At 36.0% G+C, this 26,743-nt stretch overlaps 1 protein-coding gene across 1 annotated transcript in view; it reads left to right on the top strand.

Moving 5' to 3' along the window:
- Positions 1-25,959, top strand: part of LOC117336011 — a 41,738-nt gene extending 15,779 nt beyond the window's left edge. Inside the window, exons 2-3 of the mRNA XM_033896335.1 lie at positions 20,827-21,093; positions 25,072-25,959. Of these exons, the coding sequence (XP_033752226.1) occupies positions 20,827-21,093; positions 25,072-25,088 (284 nt within the window). The 3' untranslated portion in view covers positions 25,089-25,959. The remainder of the gene's footprint in view (positions 1-20,826; positions 21,094-25,071) is intronic.
- The last annotated feature ends 784 nt before the right edge of the window (positions 25,960-26,743 follow it).

Raw genomic sequence — 26,743 nt, 5'->3', positions numbered from 1 at the left:
GTAACAGAGGGCCGTACAGTAATATATATGTTAGAAAGTGAGAGAAACTACTTCACTCTCTTTGATACGGTGTACCACGAAGCTGTTACACTGGCACATCAGTTTGATATACCTCCAAGAAGACCCAGAGTAGGCGAGCGTCAACTCTATTGAGCTGATCCAGAAGTTGTCGATATGAATCATTACTGGAGAGTGTCTCTTTTCTGTCAATTCCTCGACCATCTTTCATCACTGACCTCACTGACCGTCTAGTCAGACAGGACCCCGACTAAGGTTCACGAACTACAGGCAATCCAGATCGTTGCGGAATATGAACCCGATATCGACAGTCATCCGAGATACAAAACGGTGGAAGGTACGATGGCCGCACGCTAAAGCTCATGTTTTCTAGAAAGTTAGAAGAATACTTGAGTGAAAGAAATACAACGACCACTCGCTGTGTAACCTATGATATGTTTTATTCATTTATTCAACCGGAGATTTTTTCCTTGAAAAATGGGCTTCATTTTTATACATGAATATTGTAGACCATGTGACTTGAAGACCAACGAAGGAAATTCTAGACGGACAAAATTGTTGTTGCTGCAGGTAAAATATATTATGAACAATCTTAAGTATAGACCGAATACGCAAATCCCGTGACGTCATCGGCGCAACATTAAATAGGGTTGTGATGTGGGATGGCGCTCGATACAAACATGGTTCACGAATATAGTAATATAGATTTTTGTCATCTTAAAGTGAGCGATAATTCCTCGTCGTGAATTGTGTTATATGCATCTGCATTCAAAGAAAAGCTGGTAACGAGAATTTTCTAATATGGACACCATTTTATTTCATCAATAAAAACGAATGCATATATTTCGTAATTTTAATAAACTCAGATATTTATTCCAAAGTACTGACAGAAATACAAAACTGTCTGTCATGTTGTAGGGTTAAGGGAAAATTTTACGTCTATTATATATTATTTATATCAAAGTGTCAAACCTCTCCCATTAACGTCAACTTCTTGAACATTCGGAATTTCTAAAATCTAAATAGTGCGTTTGAAATGTTATATGTTGAAAATGTTAAGACTCTTAAACAAATTCTTCATTATTATGCCTTATTAAGCGGAACAGTCAGTAACCGTGAGTTTCTGTCATTACTCCATCCAAATACAAACCGACTTTTATTCTATTTGTACAAATATAGATGAATTGTTTTAGTGCCAACCACATATAATGTGTTTCACTTGAAGCGTTTTCACATCGCCGAGGAAAGTAGATGTATCTTTAAGATTTATATCTTTAGTTTGACTTGGGCTGGTGGCTACAGCAACAGTTGGGAACCTTAACGACACTAACGACGTGTCAACGCTTTGCAATTCGATCGTTTATATCGTTAGCGTTGGCACGTACTAATTGTGCGTCTGACGTCACTTTTTCATACCTTATATCTGTAATTTAGTTTGTTATATCGTAATGACATGTTTAAGAGCGATACGCAGACCTACACTGTCACACCTTCAGCAATAGATGGTACGGCTATATGTTGTAGACGTCAAACTGTACTGTCTACCATATGCAATACAAAAGGAAAATCACCACGCACTTTTTCGAACGTCATGTTATGACTTCTCTCGAACAAGTGAATGATAACATACAGACCGACGGGACATACCAAACTATGAACAGTTGGGCTGTAAATAAACCTTGTTTCTTTATAACCGTGTTGAACATTGTATGTGCAGCATGACAGGTCATATAATGTACATTGGGTCTAGTATGTTGACGTGATAATATGGTTCATTTCTGATTGATCTTCTCAACTTTACAAACATTTTTATACATCACTAACCCTCCATACAAATAGTATCATACATCCCAAACCAACACAGAAACATTATTATACAACACAAACCCTCCACAGAAATAAAAGTATACATCATAAACCCTCCACATAACATTATTATACAACACAAACCCTCCACAGAAACATTATTATACATCACGAACCCTCCACAGTAACATTATTATACATCACAAACCCTCCACATAACATTATTATACAACACAAACCCTCCACATAACACTATTATACATCACAAACCCTCCACATAACACTATTATACAACACAAACCCTCCACATAACATTATTATACAACACAAACCCTCCACATAACACTATTATACATCACAAACCCTCCACATAACATTATTATACAACACAAACCCTCCACATAACATTATTATACAACACAAACCCTCCACATAACATTATTATACAACACAAACCCTCCACAGAAACATTATTATACATTACAAACCCTCCACAGAAACATTATTATACAACACAAACCCTCCACATAACATTATTATACAACACAAACCCTCCACAGAAACATTATTATACATCACAAACCCTCCACATAACATTATTATACATCACAAACCCTCCACAGAAACATTATTATACATTACAAACCCTCCACATAACATTATTATACAACACAAACCCTCCACAGAAACATTATTATACATCATAAACCCTCCACATAACATTATTATACAACATAAACCCTCCACAGAAACATTATTATACATCATAAACCCTCCACATAACATTATTATACAACACAAACCCTCCACATAACACTATTATACATCACAAACCCTCCACATAACATTATTATACATCACAAACCCTCCACAGAAACATTATTATACATCACAAACCCTCCACATAACATTATTATACAACACAAACCCTCCACATAACACTATTATACAACACAAACCCTCCACATACCATTATTATACAACACAAACCCTCCACATACCATTATTATACAACACAAACCCTCCACATAACATTATTATACATCACAAACCCTCCACAGAAACATTATTATACAACACAAACCCTCCACATAACATTATTATACATCACAAACCCTCCACAGAAACATTATTATACAACACAAACCCTCCACAGAAACATTATTATACATCACAAACCCTCCACAGAAACATTATTATACAACACAAACCCTCCACATAACATTTTTATACATCACAAACCCTCAACATAACATTATTATACAACACAAACCCTCCACAGAAACATTATTATACATCACAAACCCTCCACATAACATTATTATACATCACAAACCCTCCACATAACATTATTATACAACACAAACCCTCCACAGAAACATTATTATACAACACAAACCCTCCACAGAAACATTATTATACAACACAAACCCTCCACAGAAACATTATTATACATCACAAACCCTCCACATAACATTATTATACATCACAAACCCTCCACATAACATTATTATACATCACAAACCCTCCACATAACATTATTAAACATCACAAACCCTCCACATAATATTATTATACATCACAAACCCTCCACATAACACTATTATACATCACAAACCCTCCACATAACACTATTATACATCACAAACCCTCCACAGAAACATTATTATACATCACAAACCCTCCACATAACACTATTATACATCACAAACCCTCCACATAACACTATTATACATCACAAACCCTCCACATAACATTATTATACATCACACACCCTCCACATAGCATTATTATACAACACAAACCCTCCACATAACACTATTATACATCACAAACCCTCCACAGAAACATTATTATACAACACAAACCCTCCACAGAAACATTATTATACAACACAAACCCTCCACATTACACTATTATACAACACAAACCCTCCACAGAAACATTATTATACAACACAAACCCTCCACATAACACTATTATACAACACAAACCCTCCACAGAAACATTATTATACAACACAAACCCTCCACAGAAACATTATTATACATCACAAACCCTCCACAGAAACATTATTATACATCACAAACCCTCCACAGAAACATTATTATACATCACAAACCCTCCACATAACATTATTATACATCACAAACCCTCCACATAACATTATTATACATCATAAACCCTCCACATAACATTATTATACATCACAAACCCTCCACATAACATTATTATACAACACAAACCCTCCACATAACATTATTATACAACACAAACCCTCCACATAACATTATTATACAACACAAACCCTCCACAGAAACATTATTATACAACACAAACCCTCCACAGAAACATTATTATACATCACAAACCCTCCACAGAAACATTATTATACAACACAAACCCTCCACATAACACTATTATACAACACAAACCCTCCACAGAAACATTATTATACAACACAAACCCTCCACAGAAACATTATTATACATCACAAACCCTCCACAGAAACATTATTATACATCACAAACCCTCCACATAACATTATTATACATCACAAACCCTCCACATAACATTATTATACATCACAAACCCTCCACAGAAACATTATTATACTATACAAACCCTCCACATAACATTATTATACATCACAAACCCTCCACATAACATTATTATAAATCATAAACCCTCCACAGAAACATTATTATACATCACAAACCCTCCACAGAAACATTATTATACATCACAAACCCTCCACATAACATTATTATACAACACAAACCCTCCACATAACATTATTATACATCACAAACCCTCCACATAACATTATTATACATCACAAACCCTCCACATAACATTATTATACATCACAAACCCTCCATATAACATTATTATACATTACAAACCCTCCACAGAAACATTATTATACATCACAAACCCTCCACATAACATTATTATACATCATAAACCCTCCACATAACATTATTATACATCACAAACCCTCCACAGAAACATTATTATACATCACAAACCCTCCACATAACATTATTATACATCACAAACCCTCCACATAACATTATTATACATCATAAACCCTCCACATAACACTATTATACATCACAAACCCTCCACATAACATTATTATACATCACAAACCCTCCACATAACATTATTATACATCACAAACCCTCCACATAACATTATTATACATTACAAACCCTCCACAGAAACATTATTATACATCACAAACCCTCCACATAACATTATTATACATCATAAACCCTCCACATAACATTATTATACATCACAAACCCTCCACAGAAACATTATTATACATCACAAACCCTCCACATAACATTATTATACATCACAAACCCTCCACATAACATTATTATACATCACAAACCCTCCACATAACACTATTATACATCACAAACCCTCGACATAACACTATTATACAACACAAACCCTCCACAGAAACATTATTATACATCACAAACCCTCGACATAACATTATTATACATCACAAACCCTCCACAGAAACATTATTATACATCACAAACCCTCCACATAACATTATTATACATCACAAACCCTCCACATAACATTATTATACATCACAAACCCTCGACATAACATTATTATACATCACAAACCCTCCACATAACATTATTATACATCATAAACCCTCCACATAACACTATTATACATCACAAACCCTCCACATAACATTATTATACATCATAAACCCTCCACATAACACTATTATACATCACAAACCCTCCACATAACATTATTATACATCACAAACCCTCCACATAACATTATTATACATCACAAACCCTCGACATAACACTATTATACAACACAAACCCTCCACATAACATTATTATACAACACAAACCCTCCACAGAAACATTATTATACAACACAAACCCTCCACAGAAACATTATTATACAACACAAACCCTCCACAGAAACATTATTATACAACACAAACCCTCCACAGAAACATTATTACACAACACAAACCCTCCACATAACATTATTAGACATCACAAACCCTCCACATAACATTATTATACATCACAAACCCTCCACATAACATTATTATACATCATAAACCCTCCACAGAAACATTACTATACTATACAAACCCTCCACAGAAACATTATTACACAACACAAACCCTCCACATAACATTATTAGACATCACAAACCCTCCACATAACATTATTATACATCACAAACCCTCCACATAACATTATTATACATCATAAACCCTCCACAGAAACATTACTATACTATACAAACCCTCCACAGAAACATTATTATACTGCACAAACCCTCCGCTATAAACATTGTTCTGCTAGACAAACAACGAACCAGACCCGCCCATCCCTCCGTGAGAATTATATTAGTACACAAGACAAGCCTTTAAGTAGACACAATGACATAATACATATGCCTTCCCCTAGGAAACATGCTACATGCCCCTTCGTTCACGACAGTCAATAGTTATTTAAGATTTTACTTTTTGATTGGAGAATGTGTTAGCATCATTGACTTTTTTAAGCTTTTTAAACGTCACAAAACAACATATACATTAAGATGAGTGCCTTACTATCGAGAAGGTGCTGTAGGTCGTGACTTAAAGGCCCGGTCAGGATACAAGTCATTAAATCATCTTACTTCTTCATTTATGTTTGATATACTGTGTTATATCTCTAAAAATTAACACAATGTATCTTATGTACAATGTGTTGTTGATCCGGAGGTTTAAATAATATCATGATGTTAAATTTATAAAGCCAATTTAGCGCCACAAGTGATACCCCGAGGTGATGATAACCGGGATTACAAGCTGATTATAATTAGTGAGTGAATGGGCAAGCTCTCAATCACCAACAACGTAAACAATAGAAATCGATACTAATGTATCATAGCATCCTACCCAATTCATCAGGAGATGTGAAGCTACTAGAAATCCTTAGAGGAGATGTGAAGCTACTAGAAATCCTTAGAGGAGATGGGAAGCTACTAGAAATCCTTAGAGGAGATGTGAAGCTACTAGAAATCCTTAGAGGAGATGGGAAGCTACTAGAAATCCTTACAGACATAGCATATATTTCAATTGTCACGTGGTGTTTGAACATTGCTTCTTTGGTAAGAGAGAGTATATTTCACTTGATTATTATTGTGATTCAACAAAGCTGAAGTTCTGATCTCCTGGTTCAGACTCACCGAGGCTATTCTGTAACGGACATAATCTTCTGGTTCAGACTCACCGAGGCTATTCTGTAACGGACATAATCTTCTGGTTCAGACTCACCGAGGCTATTCTGTAACAGACATAATATTCTGGTTCAGAGTTACCGAGGCTATTCTGTAACGGACATAATCTTCTGGTTCAAACTCACCCAGGCTATTCTGTAACAGACATAATATTCTGGTTCAGAGTTACCGAGGCTATTCTGTAACAGACATAATCTTCTGGTTCAGAGTTACCGAGGCTATTCTGTAACAGACATAATCTTCTGGTTCAGAGTTACCGAGGCTATTCTGTAACAGACATAATCTTCTGGTTCAGAGTTACCGAGGCTATTCTGTAACAGATATAATCTTCTGGTTCAGACTCACCCAGGCTATTCTGTAACAGACATAATCTTCTAGTTCAGACTTACCAAAGATATTCTATAACAGACATAATCTTCTGGTTCAGACTCACCCAGGCTATTCTGTAACAGACATAATCTTCTGGTTCAGAGTTACCGAGGCCATTCTGTAACAGACATAATCTTCTGGTTCAGAGTTACCGAGGCCATTCTGTAACAGACATAATCTTCTGGTTCAGACTCACCGAGGCCATTCTGTAACACACATAATCTTCTGGTTCAGACTCACCGAGGCTATTCAGACATGACATATATCATGTTATACATTCGTGCTGATATGTATCGACGATTACATCATATTGTACACTGTTGCCGTGATGCCTTCATGATTACATCATATTGTACACTGTTGCCGTGATGCCTTCATGATTACATCATATTGTACACTGTTGCCGTGATGCATTCATGATTACATCGTATTGTACACTGTTGCCGTGATGCCTTCATGATTACATCATATTGTACACAGTGTATCAATACATACATCATGTCATGGATTTGAGCCGGGTGTATCAATGATACATGATGTATCAATGATTATATCAGGTAATACATTGGTGCCGCGATGCATCAATGATTATATCAGGTAATACATTGGTGCCGCGATGCATCAATGATTATATCAGGTGATACATTGGTGCCGCGATGTATCGATGATTACTTATGTGTCTTGTCTTAAATTTGAATAAACTGGTACCTTACAAAGTTCAATATTGTATGCCGATGATCACTCTTTTTTTTTTTTTTTTTTTTTGTGCTGATATTTATTATTTCCCAAATTAAGTTCTGCTATGTTGAATATATACGGATAAACATGTTACAAATATATCATGAATATAGTATTCCTAAAATAATCAGACGGAGTGCTCTCTTTCGTGAAGGCGCATTGATTACCAAATAGTCATTGATTACAATATAGTCATTAGTAGGCTGTGGGAGGATTTAAAGTGGCAGTATATGATTACTAGCGATAGCAAGGTAATATAATGACGTTCGTCGAGAGACAAATGGTTTCGTGTGGACAAAGGTTTATTGTGTCATGAGGCTTGTCGGTATCACCTATGTGTAAGATGAAACAATCCTCAGCCAGCATAAGTGTACTCAGGCGACTTGAAATTTCATAGTCCAGCTAATGTCCATTTCCACATACAAAGTAAGTATACAGTCTTCCGCGGTTCACTTGGCTAGGACACACTTTGCTAGTACAAACTTCGTTAGGACACAAATGGCTAGGACACACTTGGCTGGGTCACACTTGGCTAGGTCACACTTGGCTGAGTCACACTTGGATGAGTCACACTTGACTGAGTCACACTTGGCTGAATCACACTTGACTGAGTCACACTTGGCTAGGTCACACTTGACTGAGTCACACTTGGCTGAATCACACTTGACTGGGCTACACTTGGCTGAGTCACACTTGGCTGGGTCACACTTGACTGAGTCACACTTGGCTGAATCACACTTGACTGAGTCACACTTGGCTAGGTCACACTTGGCTGAGTCACACTTGGATGAGTCACACTTGACTGAGTCACACTTGGCTGAATCACACTTGACTGAGTCACACTTGGCTAGGTCACACTTGACTGAGTCACACTTGGCTGAATCACACTTGACTGGGTCACACTTGGCTGAGTCACACTTGGCTGGGTCACACTTGACTGAGTCACACTTGGCTGAATCACACTTGACTGAGTCACACTTGGCTAGGTCACACTTGACTGAGTCACACTTGGCTGAATCACACTTGACTGAGTCACACTTGGCTGGGCTACACTTGGCTGAGTCACACTTGGCTGGGTCACACTTGGCTGAGTCACACTTGGCTAAGTCACACTTGGCTAAGTCACACTTGGCTAGGTCACACTTGGCTTGGTCACACTTGGCTGGGTCACACTTGGCTGGGTAACACTTGGCTGGGCTACACTTGGCTGAGTCACACTTGGCTGAGTAACACTTGGCTGAGTCACACTTGGCTTGGTCACACTTGGCTGAGTCACACTTGGCTTGGTCACACTTCGCTGGGTCACACTTGGCTAAGTCACACTTGGCTAGGTCACACTTGGCTGAGTCACACTTGGCTTGGTCACACTTGGCTGGGTCACACTTGGCTGAGTCACACTTGGCTAAGTCACACTTGGCTAGGTCACCCTTGGCTGGGTCACACTTGGCTGGGTCACACTTGGCTGGGTCACACTTGGCTGAGTCACATGTCTATGAGTCCCCCCTAGACCTTTGTCTTTCACTGGCCATGATTTATTTACGTTCAACCGGATTTCAGTTTATGTTTAAAATCTTTTGTAATTCATAGTATTGGCATATATTCACATAGATCGATTTTAGAAATGCATTTAGGGCAATACGTTTGTTCGGATTTGTTAGTATCCTCAGATAAATCCTGTTCAATTTACCAATTTGCTATTGAGTGACTATCTATTATAAAGCTTTAAATCTGTAATACGATCTACGCATTAAACACAGTATCCAAGTCTTAAAGATAAGATACGTTTACTTCTGGTTCAGGACATTTTATAGTCCTCTTTACCAGACTCAAAACAAAAATAAACAAATTTTTATATACATAACATATATCAAAAACATGTACACAAATACATTAAGATTAAATTTCAGTCCAGTATATTATATTATGTTTTATATGGTTATTTCACCTGTATAGTTATAGAAGATTTCTTGTTTTTTCCAAGTCTTGTATATGGTCTTTTATTTCGCGCCCAGTTCCTCGTTTGCTATAAAAGCTGCATACGTATTCAAGCTCCAACATGCTTTGATTGTTGGTCTCATCATTAAAATATTGCATTTATGCTGCCAACTGTAAATTTACCTAATTTTGCGCATTATCCATTTTAATAACATGAATACAGTGACGAATTTACTCAACCCCAATATTCTAAGGATATGAGTACAGTGACGAATTGACTCACCCCCAATATTCTAAGGATATGAGTACAGTGACGAATTGACTCACCCCCAATATTCTAAGGATATGAGTACAGTGACGAATTTACTCAACCCCAATATTCTAAGGATATGAGTACAGTGACGAATTTACTCAACCCCAATATTCTAAGGATATGAGTACAGTGACGAATCTACTCACCCCCAATATTCTAAGGATATGAGTACAGTGACGAATCTACTCAACCCCAATATTCTAAGGATATGAGTACAGTGACGAATCTACTCACCCCCAATATTCTAAGGATATGAGTACAGTGACGAATTTACTCAACCCCAATATTCTAAGGATATGAGTACAGTGACGAATTTACTCAACCCCAATATTCTAAGGATATGAGTACAGTGACGAATTTACTCAACCCCAATATTCTAAGGATATGAGTACAGTGACGAATTTACTCAACCCCAATATTCTAAGGATATGAGTACAGTGACGAATCTACTCACCCCCAATATTCTAAGGATATGAGTACAGTGACGAATTTACTCAACCCCAATATTCTAAGGATATGAGTACAGTGACGAATCTACTCACCCCCAATATTCTAAGGATATGAGTACAGTGACGAATTTACTCACCCCCAATATTCTAAGGATATGAGTACAGTGACGAATTTACTCAACCTCAATATTCTAAGGATATGAGTACAGTGACGAATTTACTCACCCCCAATATTCTAAGGATATGAGTACAGTGACGAATTTACTCAACCCCAATATTCTAAGGATATGAGTACAGTGACGAATCTACTCACCCCCAATATTCTAAGGATATGAGTACAGTGACGAATTTACTCAACCCCAATATTCTAAGGATATGAGTACAGTGACGAATTTACTCAACCTCAATATTCTAAGGATATGAGTACAGTGACGAATTTACTCACCCCCAATATTCTAAGGATATGAGTACAGTGACGAATTTACTCAACCCCAATATTCTAAGGATATGAGTACAGTGACGAATTTACTCACCCCCAATATTCTAAGGATATGAGTACAGTGACGAATTTACTCAACCCCAATATTCTAAGGATATGAGTACAGTGACGAATTTACTCAACCCTAATATTTTCTGTTAAAATATATAGAAGAAACAAAGTCCGCGTGATTTTACTTCCAGCACCAGACACGGAACTATGAATGCTTCTGAAGTATTTAATTCGCAATTTGAGGATAGACAAACCAAAATTTACTAAAAAGAAATTGTTTTTTTTTCTAGCTAAGCAATTCAATCGATTAAAACGAATTTATTTTCATAGTTAAATTTCGTGGTAACACATTTTTGTAGTTTTCATGAGACCAGTCTAATTATGTAGAGGTATGATGGGCAGACTAATAAGTAACGGTGCCTTTCTTGGTTGCGGAATGCTAATTAATGCTCTCTTTATAGGAATCGTTCTATGTTGTACAGTTTCTTCCATGGTCTGGGTAATTTGTTGTCTTGTAATACCTAGAATCAACTACATAACTGCAATACGTCTTTGTCAGGTCGAGGGAAATAACAAATTACAATTGGTCGATATTATTTATCAAGAGGTAGGTAGATCGTATCGGAACTGTGTCTTTAGGAGATGTATTTATCAGACCAATATTGGCAATATCTGGTATAGCGAAGATTTGTAAATGTATTAGTTGTGTTTCCGTGTTGAAGATTGATGTGAAACAATACCAGGAATCCATTCATGTTGACATCCCACCTTTGTTTCTCACAGGAACAGTGAACTACAGTGGTGTCTATTTTTCTTCTTTCTGGTCCCATTTATCGTTTTGATGGGTCGCACAGTAATGGTTCTCTCATCAAACGCTACAAAAACGCGAAGACAAAAGGGGATGCAAGAAACATATAGCGTAATTATTTAACCATTTGCTTACGTTTAGTGAGATGAGTCAGTGTTAGAATCGTCACAAATTGGTGTGTGAGTCTGACAATACTTACTAAGTCTATCTAGCCTAGGTTTAAATGTTATGCACTTCATGTTTCTTAAACGTAACATATTATTTTCCTGTTTCTATCATATGAACCTATAAAAGAATTGATAATTATTTATGGCATAACCGTCGTCATCCGATTTAGATCAAAAAAAATAAGATCCATAGCGACCATAAAACAATAATAATATTGAACAGAAGGAAAGACAACAACAGGAACCGAGAAACATCAAAACAAAAGGACAGGCGACAACAGGAACCGAGGAACATCAAAACAAAAGGACAGGCGACAACAGGAACCGAGGAACATCAAAACAAAAGGACAGGCGACAACATCAACCGAGAAACATCAAAACAAAAGGACAGGCGACAACAGGAACCGAGAAACATCAAAACAAAAGGGCAGGTGACAACAGGAACCGAGGAACATCAAAATAAAAGGACAGGCGACAACAGGAACCGAGGAACATCAAAATAAAAGGAAAGACAACAATAGGAACCGAGAAACATCAAAACAAAAGGACAGGCGACAACAGAAACCGAGGAACATCAAAACAAAAGGAAAGACAACAATAGGAACCGAGAAACATCAAAACAAAAGGACAGGTGAGAACAGGAACCGAGGAACATCAAAACAAAAGGACAGACGACAACAGGAACCGTGAAACATCAAAACAAAAGGACAGGCGACAACAGGAACCGAGGAACATCAAAACAAAAGGACAGGCGACAACAGGAACCGAGAAACATCAAAACAAAAGGAAAGACAACAATAGGAACCGTGAAACATCAAAACAAAAGGACAGGCGACAACAGGAACCGAAAAACATCAAAACAAAAGGAAAGACAACAATAGGAACCGAGGAACATCAAAACAAAAGGACAGGCGACAACAGGAACCGAGGAACATCAAAACAAAAGGGCAGACGACAACAGGAACCGTGAAACATCAAAACAAAAGGGCAGGCGACAACAGGAACCGAGGAACATCAAAACAAAAGGAAAGACAACAACAGGAACCGAGAAACATCAAAACAAAAGGACAGGCGACAACATCAACCGAGAAACATCAAAACAAAAGGACAGGCGACAACAGGAACCGAGAAACATCAAAACAAAAGGACAGGCGACAATAGGAACCGAGAAACATCAAAACAAAAGGGCAGGCGACAACAGGAACCGAGGAACATCAAAACAAAAGGACAGGCGACAACAGAAACCGAGGAACATCAAAACAAAAGGAAAGACAACAATAGGAACCGAGAAACATCAAAACAAAAGGACAGGCGACAACAGAAACCGAGGAACATCAAAACAAAAGGAAAGACAACAATAGGAACCGAGAAACATCAAAATAAAAGGACAGGTGAGAACAGGAACCGAGGAACATCAAAACAAAAGGATAGACGACAACAGGAACCGTGAAACATCAAAACAAAAGGACAGGCGACAACAGGAACCGAGGAACATCAAAACAAAAGGGCAGGCGACAACAGGAACCGAGAAACATCAAGACAAAAGGGCAGGCGACAACAGGAACCGAGGAACATCAAGACAAAAGGACAGGCGACAACAGGAACCGAGAAACATCAAATCAATCGGGCAGGCGACAACAGGAACCGAGGAACATCAAAACAAAAGGAAAGACAACAATAGGAACCGTGAAACATCAAAACAAAAGGACAGGTGAGAACAGGAACCGAGGAACATCAAAACAAAAGGGCAGACGACAACAGGAACCGTGAAACATCAAAACAAAAGGACAGGCGACAACAGGAACCGAGGAACATCAAAACAAAAGGGCAGGCGACAACAGGAACCGAGAAACATCAAGACAAAAGGGCAGGCGACAACAGGAACCGAGGAACATCAAGACAAAAGGGCAGGCGACAACAGGAACCAAGGAAGCACCCTACCCCCTACCCCGCCCCCCCACCCCATCCCCCCTCCCCCCTTTCGTCAACAGTCAACACTCAAAATGGTGCAATAGTTCGGGTATTTTAGTAACGTTTCAGTTTGACATGAAATAGAAAAATAAAATTTCAGTTAGATTTGGATGTTAAATTGATTTCAAAATGTATTGGCCAAGTTGCCCGATTAAGCATACGGATTCTTTCAACGCGTAGTTCCTTCCCTGTCAATCACAGGAACTGCGTCGGTTACCGCAAATGCATAAATGGCGTCACAGAAAATAAATCTATCACGCTAGTTGTGGGTTTGCCAAATTGCCTGCAATGTAAATCTTGTTTTATGCGAAGGTCACACGTCATCGCGTTTAAAACCGATTTTGTTTATGGAAAACACGTTGAGAAGGTGATATTTATGAGAAACGTGTAATTGGTTTGATTGCCTCGAATCATTTATATAGTAAATTAACTAAATGTTCAGGGCTTAAAAGCGGGGTTTTAAAATTTTTGCCGAAAGTACAAGGTGGCTATCGATAATGTGTCCCCTACCTCAACCCTGACATAACGTTCCACACCTGGAACATGTCTATTACCACACTGAGAATCAGTACTAAAATAGGCTGGTCATCACAGGGTTTGCCGAGCGCTGGCCAGTTCCGTGGCAAGGATATCTAAACTGTCGTGTAAGAGTTTAGCACGAGGTTTACCGAGTGCCGAGTAACAAATTTTAAGTTGTTGTAAAACCTTGTCAGTCCTATCATCATGTCTATATATTAATGGCGTTATTACTTAGTGACGTAAATTCATAACGTTATTACTATTGTGCGTGGCGTCGTAGCACGTGACAGATGTCCTACCCCGTGTGAGATCGATTGATCCCATCCTTAGCAACCAGGAGATCGCCTCGGGAAGAATGTGAGAATGTGACGTCACAAGGGTTGACAATTTCCTCTATCAAACTATGGTATCATGGACTCTTGACGTCATTGGCATTGACTGCCGATGGGTGCTGCATCAAGTATACCATGGATGCGGATATTATACAGTGAGGGGCTTCATATCAAACCTTATATCGTTGTACTTGACTTTATTGTGTTACCAGTGAAACGATCAACGCTGCACTTCAAACTTCTAAGCTAGTCGTTTGTCTGTCTTTCTCACAGTACTACGACTTATGAAATCTGTTCCAAACAAATACGTATCTGTTCTCAAATTTGAAAAAAAAATGCCAAATAAAAACCCAGCAACCTATACCTCAATCAATTAGGTTTAGAAGTCTTATAATGCATCAAAGTTGCCGTGACTGGCTTGGTCATATAAAAGCAATTATGTGTTCTAGCCTAATCAATGATGAATGTGATATTCCACTGACTTCCTAAGAGCTCGAGAAGACTATTAAACTATTCTGCTTGTCAAAATCACATGTATCAATGATTTGTTAGTGGGTTGGTCATACTAAATTAATGATTTTAATTATATTCATTGTTAAGGTTATCTCACTACTGTGATTGGTTCAATTAACAGACAATCAAATCCATCATCACTTAGCCCAACGGCACATTTGTGCCCTTTCATTTACGGGCATGCAAATATTTGTTATTAACTTACAAGCATGAAATGTTTTAATGTACCGACAATGAAACAACGTAAACAAAACTGAAGCTTTTGTTGGCCTTTTGAATCAAGTCTCTTTTGTTGACTTATGGAATAGTGTTATCTGATATCTATCTATAAGTGTATCTGCTTCACCTAAAAAGTAGTAAACAATTCATTGGAACTGATTCGTGGGGTTACATGCTCTTGCTGTGTGACTTTGTATGTCTATAAATTGACTCATAGGGCCATTTTCAATTACGAATACATCTGTGTTGATAGTACTGTAGTAGTATTTAGACAATACATCATTTGCAAAAATCGACGTCACAAAGCCATTGCTGATAATCTTTTTATAACGTTTAATATGATAATATCGGTTAACAACCGATTTGTAAACTTAGCTTAGAACGCCTATATACACAATATACTAACGTAAACTCTGATAGCGCGGTATGTCATTACAAACTGTTCACGCGATAGTGAAAAATCCAATTCTGATATCGATATCTGTAAAAACTTTTTCATCGCATTCAAATTTTGGTAAGGACCAATTACCATAGTATTTACATTGTTATACAAGACCATTATTTATATATATATGTTTTTATTTTATTTTTTATTTTCTTAATTCAGTAATACTTCAATTCAGCCTCATGTGAAAACATAACGTGAGTGGGCGAACAGAGTGTCGTATGGCATGTCTAGTCTAAGTATTTATTGTTTCTGGTGGAATTGTCAATGTCAGTCACTACGTAAAACAGATGTTTATTGAGGAAAGGGGTCAGTAATAGCACACTGATGGCATATTATCAAATTATGTTTCAAATAGGCTTCAGATTATGTTAACGTTTGTTTATGCAACTTTCTTCATTTTTGCCCGGTATTAATTGAAAAAGTTGCATAAACAAAGCTGTTGTTCTGCGCAATGATATACGGTTGACATTAAGAAGTGATGCGGTGTTGAACGGGTATTGCACAGGGCAGACTCGATTCCTCGGAAACACTTTTTATCGACTGGATTTACGTTATTTTCAGAAAAAATATTGGCTCTTAATTTCTAAATGAAACTCTTCTTGGCAGTAGGTGAAAACGATTCCAAGGATATTTCTTTCGAAACCGATTCCAGTCTAACCCGTCACATCAGTTTCGGTGACAAAACAAAATAATGACGACATTTAATTGTTTAATTTACTATATGTTGGTAAATTTAAAACGTACATGAACTATTGTGTACTGTCATAATGACGTTATGTTCATTTTTATAAGATATAGTAATACTAAAGTGTACGTATACATATATGTGTATGTTAGACTATTAAGCGTAATGGACGTGTACTTTTGTAATTGTGTATTGTGTCATACTATATTACATTATATTGTTTTGTAATGTCTCTTTTTTATTACGCGGTGGCCGAGTGGTTAAGGTGTCCCGACACTTTATCACTAGCCCTCCACCTCTGGGTTGCGAGTTCGAAACCTACGTGGGGCAGTTCCCAGGCACTGACCGTAGGCCGGTAATTTTTCTGCGGGTACTCCGGCTTTCCTCCACCTCCAAAACCTGGCACGTCCTTAAGTGACCCTGGCTGTTAATAGGACGTTAAACAAAAACAAACAAACAAACAAACAAACTCTTTTATGTGTTTAAAAACACAAAGAAATAAAACTATCTTAATCTTAACTTAGTAGATTTAACTTCACACGGGTCCGATTTTGGAGTAAGGTAGGCCTTTGGCAACAGTGAGTTACATACACAGCCGGAAATCATGTTGATACTGCCGATTTTTCAAAAGATTGTTTTTATATATGCTGGACTTTTAATGTTATCGTATCTAGCATTTCTGAAAATACGGAAACGAGCCGCTGTGAGTGTGATGACAATTATTTCGTATAGATCAGGAGTAGCGCTCATACTAATTGTTGTCGACTTCACTTTCTTTTTATTATCATTGCTATTGTGACCGGACACTCTGTGTTGTTTGTTGGTGTCTGTCTGGTCAAGGGAATTATTGCTCAAGTCATATTTCCAGTTCCAGCTTTTATTTGTCTTCTCTTAATATAGGAAATGCATCACAATCTTCTCCTGATGTCATCCATTCTAGCTCTCACTTCACTCTCTCAATCTTGGACCAGCATGACAACCTCTACCTGATGTTATCCCTTCTGACTCTTGCCTCTGTCTCTCCTGCTACTCGTACTGTCTTGCTGCTATCTCGTTCTATCTCTCTCTCAGCCTCTCTTCTAGTTTTACTTAAGTTAGGATTTACTTGAAATGCAAATTATCTGACTGATGTTTCTATTGGTCAACTACATGATATGGGTGGGTTTATCTTCCTGATGGACAGCTATTAGGTGGTTCATTGTCCACTTCTCTGTCCAGAGTTTCCCAGGCTAACCCATACCTTTTAATTATGCTTAATGATGCCAATCTCCCTTCTTCTTTCATCCAGCTTCCTGCCTTCCTTTTACATCATACATTATCTCACAATATCACCCTGTTCTTAACATTCTGTCTTCCATTCTAACTCTTTTATCTGACATCAATCCATTTATTCCTTTCTTTAAACATCTCTGATTATAAAACATACTGTCCTCACATTTTCCCATTCCATACTGTCATATTATCATCAAAATTTACTCTCATAACTTGTGTTGCTTTATTATTTTTTGAGGTAGTTTATGTAAATGAATGCTAGCATTTGAAAGCTCTCTAGGCCGAAAGTAACTGACAGTCATTGTTTTAACCTACAACACATGAAGCTATATTCCTACACTGACCAAATCACTGTAAATTGTAGTATACAGTCTCATGAATACAATTTGGTTTACTAACGACATATAGGCAAATGCAACACAGAATGTAAATATATATTGTTATATCGCTATATAATATACCATAACTGAGTTATATATCGCTACATATATCGCTACATATATCGCTATAAAGTTTACGTTATATAAATATAATCTAACATAACTGTTATATATTGATACATATATCGCTATATACTCTATCCATAACTGCGTTATATATCAATATATCGCAATAAACTCGTATGACAGAATATTTCGATATTTTTCACTCATGCTTCGCACTCCTGAAAATATCGATATTCTGTCATACTCGTGAAATATATGTGATAACAAACGGGAAACCATTCAACTAATAAAACTTTTATTTTCACTGCAGCGATGAGTAGTGAACATATAAGATTTTGCAATGAAAATGTAAGTTATGAGTGAAAAAATATCGAACATTCTGTCATACGAGTGAAATATATGTTATATTTAACGGGAAACCATTCATTATCTTCTATATATACTCTATCCATAACTGCGTTTTATACTATCGTGTTTAAGCTGTAATTTCCCCAGTGTAGCACACATGTGAAACTATGTTTTACGCTAACAAAAAACGCAAAATCCAATATTGTCGAAAATTGAGCATTTATTAAATGCCATTAGATAAATCAACAACAATATCAAAAAAAAACTATTCGCATAAAAGGTTGGGTAAAAATTTATACTTAAAAAACGCCACACAACTTGAGCGAGAAACTACAGTAATGATAAAAACTGCAGTAATCCGCGCAAGTATATATTATCATATCACTATATACTCCTACCCAGTGTAGCACACATGTGAACTCTGCTATGTTTTACGCTAACAAAAAACGCAAAAACCAATATTATCGAAATTGAGCATTTATTAAATGCCATTAGATAAATCAACAACAATATCAAAAAAACTATTCGCATAAAAGGTTGGGTAAAAATTATACTTAAAAAACGCCACAAACTTGAGCGAGAAACTACAGTATGAGAAACTGCAGTATCCGCTCAAGTATATATTATCATATAACTATATATACTATACCTTAACTGAGTTATATATTAATACATATATCACTATATACTCTACCTTAACTGAGTTATATATTAATACATATATCACTATATACTCTACCTTAACTGTGTTATATATTAATACATAAATCACTATATACTCTACCTTAACTGAGTTATATATTAATACATATATCACTATATACGCTACCTTATCATATGATCAGATTATAATAAAAACTAAATACAAATCCATCACGTATAACTAATAACAGCGTTGACCTGCAGACAACCCATCACTTTGGCCGCCTTGTTAGCAATACCTTCGTAGGGAGCGGTCATTTTTTAAAGGAACAATGGCGGTAAATTGACACTTTCCAATTTTATTTTATTTTTTTGTTTTTAAAGATTATTTTAATATGACATGGAATTGTGCTTAGTATTTTACCAACACAATTAAAGAAGTTAGATGGGTGTGCGAAATTACGTTCCCGATCGACTTCAAACCCACAAATAAACACAAGTTAACAACAGCTCCCATGCGCAGTGATACCGTTGCGCATATCAGATTACATACTTGTATGATACGTAGCATTTGTACATCTAACAATATGATGTATTCGTTCTTGTTTTGAAATTTGATGGAAATGTATTTAGATGTATATCTAATTCCGATAAAATCATTAAGGTGAAACTTCAATAAAATACGACCATTCTTTGTTCATTATACTCCACACTCGGGAAACTCAGATAGATCTTAAATACTTACATGTACATCGATCTTCTTTTTCCATTCCGTTTTAGTTCTTTTATCAATTTACTATTAGCAGGGCATTGACTTACCGAACTCTACTTTTTTCGGTTATCATGACGTAGGCCTGAAATATACAGTGTAGATGTGCAGTTGATAAATATTGTTTTTAAAAATATCTTTGATGATGGTTATGACTTAATATGACCATAATTCAACGATGCAATTGATAGACAAGCTATTTTTAACCTGAGTATGGTGTTTGAATGAAGATATCGATGGTCAAGCACTTGAACGAATAATGTTTATGTTGCAGGTACTATGGGCCTTCCATTACACACAGATGATCAAGGACAACTTCTTTCGCTTTTGACAGGAAAACAAAACCAGGATCTTTATGACCGACTTATGGAAAATTATATAAAAACATTAATTACAAGGGAAGAACCATACAACGGAGAGTACGCTACGCCAGACAAACGTCTTCGACAGGGCTGGAACATAGCGTATGGCAAACGAAGGTCTAACAAGTGGAGTATTGCTTACGGCAAACGAGATCATGCCTCTCCGCTCGACTCAGAAGGTATATTCTCAGATGAGGTGTTTCCATTGGTTAGATCATATCCAGAGATGTCTAAACGTCAGCAGGGTTGGCACATAGCGTACGGTTGACACTAAAAATCAAATCAAGAATTTTAAAGCGAACACATGACGAATATAGGGAGAATGGAACTGATCGATTCAATGTTCACGTGCAATATTTACATACTATATACGTATACAAGAAACGCAAATTTTGATGTTTTACCTCATGCCCGTATTATGATGATATTGCAAAAGTAAAGACATATTTTTGATGGACTATTGTGGATATTGTATGCAAACATATCAATTCTAATCAATAACGTAAGACAAAGCCGGGGGAGTACTGTCCCATGCTTTTAGGATATAAGGATATTACAATTAATATAACGACATTAGTATCATGATGTATATAGACATGCTGCCATGAAAAAACAACATCTACACCGTACTTAATGAACAGTGGCATTCAAATGTAGTTTAGTGTGATTAGGTTGGTATAATATTTAGACATTTGAAATGTATTTTCAAACCACACCTATGAAATATTACTTCTGAAATGGACAGCTTCAAGATATCTTGGAAACTGTCAGAAACACTGGTAAATCATGTTCTTCATCATATCATAACAAAATGTGGATTGTGTTTATATTTGTTTTAATGAATGCTAATATTCTTATCTGTGTGTGTGAACAGAAAAGATCACCACAGCAAATAAAGTTGATTACCGCTAACGTTTTCAAGCCGTGTATAGGCTCTCGGCGAATATCTAAACTTGCTTGCATCAAACTAAACCATACATATTAACCGACAACTATATATATATTAATATTGACAAACGACGAATTCTTCTTTAAGCATTAGCGCTTTCAGATTATCTTCAGATGCTCAATTGTCACCTTTATAAAGACACAAGTAAACAAGTGAACTACACAGGATCACATACAGACATAGACAATTAACAGTTTCATACTTTTAGTAGATATAGAGCGAAGAATATCAGTATGTTTGTGTAAATGAACTCTTCGGCCGATAATTCATTCGCTGAAAGCCAACTGCTATTAATTAGAGAGTATCGTAAGTACGTATGGACGTATGGACATAAATGAATAACCTAACAGAGGGTTGAAAAAGTAACAGCATGGTTTAAAATGATGTGATGAAAAGGCGTGCTATACATCAACTGTTTTTATTCATCTCCGCGAATAATTCATTTGGTCGCACAAAACACGGACACAACTAGATGCAGCGGGTAGCATGAACCTTAAAAGTTAAATGAGAGACTAGTCGAAAATTATCATTTTTGTGTCAAAATGTTCAGGACGACTCGACCAGAAAATTCGTCCAACACGGATACCATTTTCCCTCCAAACTTTTTTTTGGAGGAAACATGCAATCCGCAAACCCTCTTAATCAATTTTGAATTTAAACAATGATTTTCTATTCAATACCTTTGAATTACATAACGACATGTTTGTTGCTTATCTTTTATATTCTATGTATGTATGTGATAGTTTGTGATTTACTTGTGTCTTGATAAAAGGGCCGATTGCCTCAAAAAAAATACAATTTAGTGGTCTGAACTGTCGTTATTACTGCATATACATGATCAAATACCTATTTATAGTTATGTGTATCCAGTGAACGTTTTTTTGTTAGGATCCAATACCTATATCGGACCATACCGTCGATATAGCTTACTAGACCCTATAGGTAAATTTGCATTTTTGATAGTGTTTATGGCTATACTAATGATTTTATCTATATATTAAAACAAAAGCTTATGCGATACACATTTGTTGGAACGTTTTACGTATTACAAATCTCATTTTATCCTCTTATTCATTGAAAGGGATGAGGAATACTTAATTATAATTTCTCCAGAATAGTTTCAAGCATCTATAAAGTATATATATATATATGTAGTAATAATAATAATAAACACTAACCAGAAATTCACACTAGCGCTTTCACATGCTTTGAGAGCAAGCTCTTCAGGTGTAATGAAAGGATTTATTTGTGACGTCATCACTGTGTGTCATGGTTACGTAAAAACAACATAGATTGATGACGTCATAAAAGACAATGATCAAAAGTACACATGTAAATACAAACTTGATGACGTCAAAATAAAAAGATACACAATTAGAAATTATGTAATGGAAAACAACTGTTTTTTTAGTAACATTGATTTGGAATTACACAGAACTACATAAATTAAGACTTGGTTTTAATAGATTAATAAACATATTTTCTTTTGATTCTCTTTCTATAGCATCTGAGCTAGACATTTGGTATATAGGTAAAACATAAAACTCACTTTTAGAACATTGGTACATATGTTTACTAACTGTTAAAAATATTAGATTGTCTGTTCTTATTTGCTGTCTATGTACTGTCATACGTTTTCTAATTTCGTTGCACGTCTGGCCAATGTAAAATTCTGAACAATTTTTGCAAATCATAGCATAGATAACATTTTTAGATATACAATTCATATTTGCTTTGATTTGAAATTTAAATCCATTTTTGAACGTAAAATTGGAAAATTCTATGATACTTTCACATGTACCACATCTAGGTCTACCACATTTAGATATACATGGAATTTGCTGTTCAGAATCAAACTTTGAACGGCATAATAAACGTTTCAAATTTCTTGGTTGTCGCTTACAATTTGTGATTTTATTTCTGTCTAATACCTTTTTCATCTTGTCACTATTCTTAAGAAAATCTTCACAACTTCTAATGATTGGAAAAATATTAAAATTGTTTGGATTGTATGTAGAAACAAAAGGTAAAATGTCTGTGTTCTTTTGGCTTGCCACATGGGAAGTAAAAGGTCCCTTTTCCTTAGCTTTCTTTATTCCATTCAAAATTATCTAGGGTAATGTTGTTTTTTCAAAAACACAACTAAATCACAAAGTCGTTCCTCTAATCTGTTATTATCACTCATAATAGTAACTAATCTAGATGCAAGATTAAATGGTACATTGCGTTTTGTATGTTTAGGATGACTAGAATAAAAATCTAAATGATTATGGGAATCTGTTGGTTTACAATATAGATCAGTAGTAATAATGTTGTCTTTCAATTCTACTAAAACATCCAAAAATGGCAATGCATTCTCACTTGACTCAAAAGTGTATTTGATATCTGGATGTAAACTATTTAATTTGTTGTGAAACTCGATTAAGTCCTTATCAGGAGGCCAAATTACAAAACAGTCATCCAAAAATCTCCAAAAATGTCTTGTTAAAAAATCAGCAAATTCTTCATCATTCTGAAAAATATTTTCAAGAAGCATTTCTTCTAAATATCACAATACTAAAGTACCATACGTAGGAGCAAACCTTGGTTCCCATAGCCGTCCCTTTTTTGACGTAACCATGACACACAGTGATGACGTCACAAATAAATCCTTTCATCACACCTGAAGAGCTTGCTCTCAAAGCATGTGAAAGCGCTAGCGTGAATTTCTGGTTTGTGTTTTTTTTTAATTATTATTACTATGTATATCCATCACAAGGACATTATATATTGTTAATTATATATATATATATATATTCATCTCCGCGAATAATAATTCATTTGAATAACCTAGATTAATGTCTTATAATCTTTCTTTTAGTACGTTTTTCTTGTTGGTTGTTCATCATCTGTACTGACATAGATGTCTGTGTACTATATATGTAACTACTATCTTGTCATTTCAATGACTTTTTTTATCAACATTGTTTTCTTCTTTACCTTTCTCTCGTCGGTTCAATGACGTATGTTCTTTATAGGAACTTTTTTTTCTTTCTCTACCACTTTTTCAATGGCGTCTCCTCTAATACAGTATTATCTCATGAAAATGTATTGAGGGAGACATATACATCGTTTCAAAAATGTATTTTGCTGTCGTAAACTACTCTATTTAGTTATCATGTGATGATTTACTTAGTAGTGTTGAAATATTGTATTTCGATCGTTCCAGGTGGCGTGAACCCGTGAATGCCTGTGCATGAAGAACGTTTTCAGTGTCGTTATGGTGCATGCCACCCGAAGGAATCTCTACCTCCTCCCTGGTGTGCATGTTAAGACTGGTGATGTCACCCGTCCTGGATGACTTTCTTTTTCTGTGGACGTCTTCAATATCTAGCTTCAATTCGGAACAAAACTCTGCATGTCATGTTTTTCGCAGCTAAACCTATGTACTGTCTCATGTGATCTCACTGAAAGGCCGTCGCCGGTCGATCAGGGGCTCACAATTCAATCCATCATCAAAAATCTGTGCTAAAATACTCGGAATTTCCAAAACCCGATGTAAACTTCTCGCCCGAGTGGCTTAACTTCAGTGTACACTTATATGTTAGCCGATGTCATTCTCATGTCTTTGTTTCATTCTATAAATCCGACTTTTCCTGTGTTTGCCTATTGGCGATATACTTGAAATTCTGTCGTGAAATTTGATCGAGTGTTTGTGCAAACATTACTTCCAAGCATCCTTCAACATAATCTGTGCATGCTTTTCTCTTTACAAAAAACGTGATGTAATTAATATTTTCAAACCATCCATGGCATGTACTTTTTCTATTCAGCATGACAACATTTCTAATCTTTGACTTTTGAACTTGTATGTTGTTTTGCAATTCGATATGGTATAGGATGTCCTCTGGCTATACAACTCTTATATAAGAGATTGTAATGGATAGAACGTCTTGCATTAAAAATTGAATACATATTGAATGTAATCATGTGCTAACCCATCTCCTTAGACACATAATCGAGGTCTTAAGACTTGTCCATGAATAGATTACCCTCGGTAGCATACAGATCTGCAATGTTTCATTCGAAAAGAGGTTGTAATAAATATCTGTCCATATATAAGTTGTTGTTTATTTCTACAAAGTAATATTGACCACTTCCATGAATCGTTTCTGTTATTGTCTATAAGGATGAATTTCAGACAGTCTTAATTTCTCTTACAAACAATGGAAATTGTCAACCGCGCGATTAAATCCGAACATGGTGAAATTTGTAGTATTCCTGGAAACTTGCTTCGACATATGTGTGGAAAAAGTACCCATGAACTTAGGCTGCGACCTACTAGAGGCATTTATTACGACTGTTAAAGTCATGGAATGTATGGCGTTCATGCGTGATGTCCATTTTCAGAGAAACGATACAACTAAATATATTTGGACGGATAATTGGAAGGCATATGACACAGAGGGAGGCTAACTCCATGAAAATGTTTTATATTTTAGATGTTTCATATTTTGCAGTTGACCTGATGACTATATGTCGTGAGCACCATGTAATTTTTTAGGAAAATGACATTTGAAAAAAAAAACAATAAAAATCTAGGAATTTAGTAATAAATAGAGATCTCTGATTTTTATGGATGATTGTGAACTTGGAACAGTTCACTTGATAAAGTTTCCTCGAAATGCAAAAACCAAAACGCGACGATGGAAAGAACGCTTATTACATCGATACACTTGTATTTAACATTTTTAACATCCAACTTTTAATTAGTTGAACATTTTCATGTTCGCTTTCTCACTTCAAGCATGTGTTAGTGTATAGCAGACACATAGTAACACTGTGTTTGCGCCTTTATTGCAGTCTTGTGATTGGTTGGATCAAGGAATGTTCATTATGCG

The sequence above is a fragment of the Pecten maximus genome, chromosome 10 (genome assembly GCF_902652985.1).
Source record: "Pecten maximus chromosome 10, xPecMax1.1, whole genome shotgun sequence".
Classification (NCBI taxonomy): Eukaryota; Metazoa; Mollusca; class Bivalvia; order Pectinida; family Pectinidae; genus Pecten; species Pecten maximus.
The sequence above is the reverse complement of the archived record's forward strand: the minus strand, read 5'-3'. Positions and strand labels throughout refer to the sequence as shown.